Raw genomic sequence first — 4,418 nt, forward strand, 5'->3', positions numbered from 1 at the left:
ACAGTCACGTGACTAAAACCCGGAAGTGAAACAGGAAGTGGTCGACGTGCTGAAGTTACGATTGGATTTCAAGATACTTTTACACATAAGAGATGGACATTGGAGCTAACAACGTGAATCAAGACTGTGTCCGACAGTTGCAAATGGCAACTAGAGAAAAATTGAGAAAGTTCAATTGTTTGCGCGGTAATTTTTTTTACGAGCTTTTTAGATACAGGGTGTCAAATTTATTTTCATCGAGACCCACATATTTGTTAAACTTGACCTAAACATGTTTGTAAACCCCAACGCTGACAACGGTGTATTAAAAAAAATGTGGGGGGTTAAACTATAAAATCGATCTGTCTCGTGAGTTTGACACATGATTTTGCACAATAACATGCTGCCTTGTGGTCTACCTTGAAGGTCGAGAGGTTGCGTGCGGTGAGTTTTGGGATGCGGTGGTTGTTACTGCCGTGGACGAAAGGCAGAAAGACGCCTACGAGCTTCAGATAAGAGAAAAAATGGACAGGAAAGAGCTCCCGCTTGGTATTCAGTACAAAGTCTTCTCGGATCCACCTGGTTGTAAAATAGGTGAGTGTGCCCAAGTAAAGTGAGTGTTTTTATTTAACGCTCTCGCCAGTCTTCAGTGGATATTCTTAAAAAAAAAAAAACGTTAAACACAAGCAGCCAGTATGACTAGATTGCTTTGATTTGTCAGTGATTTTTGTTCTAAATGAAATATGCAATTACTTTTGTACTCCAGGCAACGGCGGCTCCACTCTGCACGTTTTGGAGCGCCTCAGAGACATCTACGGCAAGACCCTTTGCAGGATGAAAGTCATGCTGATCCATGCAGGTTAGGGAGAAATCCAGTGGTGGGCTGTTATGTGAGCCTTATCGATGATGGTCTTAAAAACAAACAAGAAAACGAAAAGGGCTGACCTACTTTTACAATATCAATTCTGCTATTTGTTTCATGAAATTGTAGTTGGGTATTCACAACAATCTATTCTCTTTTATGTTGTTTGTCTTTGTTCTAGTAACTTTTGTGGATTATATATATATATTTTGGGGGAGGAGGGGGCGGGGGGGACTCACTTTGTGTATTGTTGCAGTCTTAGTCTCCAGGTACCAAATGCACGGTCCACTACTTGATTACTCATCGCCAATGACTGCTTCCCACATGAAAGTGAACAGTTTTTGATTGTTTTTTTTTTTTGTTTGTTTTTACAGGAGAGCTCAGTATTGTTCATTCGATTTGACATCATCATTGCTCTCCTTTTTTTTTTTTTTTTTTTTAAAAAAAACAACAAATCAATTTAAAAAAAATTAATAAATGTTTTTTTTTTTTTTTTAAATACATATACATATATATATACATATACACACACATATATATATATATATATATATATATATATATATATATATACTTTTTTTTTTTGTATGTGGGTGAGTATGTATATGTGCGTGTGTGTGCGTGCGTGCTTGCGTGCGAGCGAGCGTGTGTGTATTCATCAGTTCACCTAAAGCCCATTAAAAAAAATCCCATACTAATAATACAATATAATAATAAATTGCCAAATGCAGAAACATCAATGTAAGTTATCACGATGTGGTGGCTCTCGCTAACAGACAGAATTAAGTACCGGAATTAGGTTAAAAAATTCTATATACGTAGACCATGTTTCTATAAATTTTGATATTTGGTTTTTATTTGAGGCAGATATTTTTTCCATTAAAATGTGATTTATGATTTACAGTTTTGATTGTTAAATGTTGGCCCAGGTGGCTCGAGTCAGCGCCTGCCCAGTGCCAGCGCGCTCGGGAAGATCTTCGCCGCCGTGCCATTGGGTGAGCCCCTCTACCAGATGCTGGAGCTCAAACTTGCCATGTATGTGGATTTCCCCGATCGCATGAAGCCCGGCGTGCTGGTGACCTGCGCGGACGATATCGAGCTCTACGGTATCGCCGGGAATGCGAGCGTCGCGTTGGACAAGCCCGGCTTTACCGCTCTGGCCCACCCCTCGCCGCTTTCCATCGGCACCACCCACGGCGTGTTTGTTTTGAAGCCGCGCGAGGACGGCGACTGGTCGGAAATGGAGAACAGGACCTGCTTGCGCTTTCTACACAAGCCAAGTGTTGATACCATGCGAGACACGGGCGCCGTTTGTCAAAGAAGAAGCAATTGTTTCCCTTTATCTGATGCAGAGTTTGTCTACACGGACAGTACCTTTTATGTGGACTTTGAGACGTCGCAGCGTCTCCTCGGCGTCCTCAAAGAGATCGAACCGTTGGAGTGCGAGATCGACGCGTACGGTGATTTCCTCCAAGCGTTAGGCCCGGATGCCTCGATAGAATATACCCGCAACACGGCCGACGTCGCCAAAGAGGACGACGGCTTGGTGGAAATCCGCCAGAAGATTTTCCGTCTTCTCCGGGAAACGCCGCTTAACGTGATCCTACTTAACAACTCCAAGTTTTATCACATCGGGACCACGACGGAATACCTCTTCCACCTCACCGCGGACGACGCCCTGAGGAACGAGCTGGGTCTCCTGTCTTCCGCGTTCAACGCGCGCCCGAAGGAAAAAGCCGACGCGGCATCCTGCGTGATGCACAGCGTCCTCGAACCGACTTGCTCGGTGGGGGCCGGATCGGTGGTGGAGTACTGCAGACTCGGAGAGGGGGTGTCCGTCGGCCGGGATGCGGTCGTCAGCAGCTGCCGGGTCAGCCCCGGTTCCTCGGTGCCCGCCGGGGTCTTCATGCATTCGCTGTGCGTGACCCGGCAGGACAGAACGGGCTTCGTAACCGTCGCCTTCGGAATTAACGACGACTTGAAACGATGCGTGAAAGCTTCCGCGTCGACGGAAGCGTTGACTCTTTTGGGCGTGACTCTGGAAGCTTGCGTGTCCCTCTGGGGTCTGGACCGCCGTGACTTGCGGTTCTCCGGTGACGTGTCCCGCTGTAGTTTGTGGACCGCTTGTTTGTTCCCTGTTTGCGAGGACCAAGAACGCTCGTTCTCGGCGTCGCTCAACATGTTGCAAGCGGTTGTGAGCAGATGTGCCTTCACCGGACCCAAAGACACAAAACTTATATCTATGCATGAAGCACTGCTGGGTAAGAACCTGCAGGAGATGCTGAACTTCAGGAAGGGACTCTATCGAGACATCTCGCAGAGATCGTGAAGCAGTTAATTTTTAATTCATGATTAATAATTATTATTTGCAATTGTAGTCTTTCCCAGCTGACTTTGCACTCTAAAAACAATTGGGTCATAAATGGACCGGTCCACCACTCGGGTCAATTTGACCCATTTTCTGAGTTGCTTTGCACCCGAATCAAAAAGCTAATTTTGTATGAAACAACCCAAGAATTGGGTTGATTTGTACAAAAAAATAATATAATAAAATTGGTAGTTTTGGAAACCCCAAAAAAAAAACACAACAGTGAAAATACTTTGGACAAATTACCCAAGTAGAGGATTGGTCTATTATTAACCCAAACTGGGTTTTTTCTGGTCCAACTGTTTTCAGAGTTGGGTCAAAACCAAGCCAATTTGGGTAAAAAAAAAAAAGGGCCAATCCAGTACTCGGGTCAATTTTGGGGGTTGTTTCATACATAATGACCATTTTTAGGGGGTTGATTTATGCAAAGCAACTCACAAAAATGGTCAAATTAGCCCAAGTAGTGGATCGGTATATTATTGACCCAAATTTCTATTATATACCTAGAAAGAAGTAGCAGTCGATTGGTCCTTTATTAACCCAAATTGGGTTAGTTTTTGACCAAATTGAGATTTTTTTTATTTATTTTTTGGAGCACGGGTGAGAGGCGGATGTCAAAGGAAAAATGTTAACGCTTTGCACTTTGACTGTAATGAAATACAATTTAATAAACTATTGACTGCAAGGAGAAACTACAAATATTGTCATAGAGCATTTTATTCACAGGAAATTTACCCATTCACTGTCATAAATTAATTTAAAAAAAAAGATTATGAAAGGATTAGTGGCATGAGGGGATTAATTTTTTTTTAAATTGTAATTAATCGCATGACTTCACTACTCCTGATTAATCACAAATTTTATATCGGTTCTAAATGTACAATAAAGAAATTCTAGGTTTTCATACTCTTGTTAACATAAGTGGGAAAAAAATATTAAACTTAAAAAAAATAGTTCAAATGAAATTTTGACGTTTATAGCCGTCAATGGCAGTGAATGAGTTAAAAACAAAAAAAAGCATTTTTTTTTTTCTTCCTGACCTGTAGAAAGTGCAACATGAAAAATTTTCAGCAATGGTAGTTCTCCAATTAGCCATGATGAGACCCTCCCCCAAAATGCACCCCCCCCACACACACACCTCCCTTTCCCATGAACTCTACATACTCTACATGTCCTCACAACACAAGGATTACCTATGTCGCACACACG

The 4,418-nt window shown here is 42.6% G+C and overlaps 1 protein-coding gene across 1 annotated transcript; it reads left to right on the forward strand.

Annotated features, from left to right (window-relative positions):
* The first annotated feature begins 26 nt into the window (after nucleotides 1-26).
* Nucleotides 27-3,394, forward strand: fpgt (fucose-1-phosphate guanylyltransferase). Its single transcript, XM_077584197.1, has 4 exons — nucleotides 27-186; nucleotides 406-573; nucleotides 746-838; nucleotides 1,771-3,394. The coding sequence occupies exons 1-4, from the start codon at nucleotides 93-95 to the stop codon at nucleotides 3,168-3,170; spliced, it is 1,755 nt and encodes a 584-aa protein (XP_077440323.1). The 5' UTR covers nucleotides 27-92; the 3' UTR covers nucleotides 3,171-3,394.
* The last annotated feature ends 1,024 nt before the right edge of the window (nucleotides 3,395-4,418 follow it).

This window comes from Vanacampus margaritifer, chromosome 13 (genome assembly GCF_051991255.1).
Source record: "Vanacampus margaritifer isolate UIUO_Vmar chromosome 13, RoL_Vmar_1.0, whole genome shotgun sequence".
NCBI lineage: Eukaryota > Metazoa > Chordata > Actinopteri > Syngnathiformes > Syngnathidae > Vanacampus > Vanacampus margaritifer.

Excerpts from the sequence above, each read along its gene's own strand:
- fpgt (XM_077584197.1), top strand. The coding sequence starts at position 93 with ATGGACATTGGAGCTAACAACGTGAATCAAGACTGTGTCCGACAGTTG. Across the intron at positions 574-745 it reads TCCACCTGGTTGTAAAATAG|GCAACGGCGGCTCCACTCTG; the intron begins GTGAGTGTGCCC and ends TTTGTACTCCAG. Across the intron at positions 839-1,770 it reads AGTCATGCTGATCCATGCAG|GTGGCTCGAGTCAGCGCCTG; the intron begins GTTAGGGAGAAA and ends ATGTTGGCCCAG.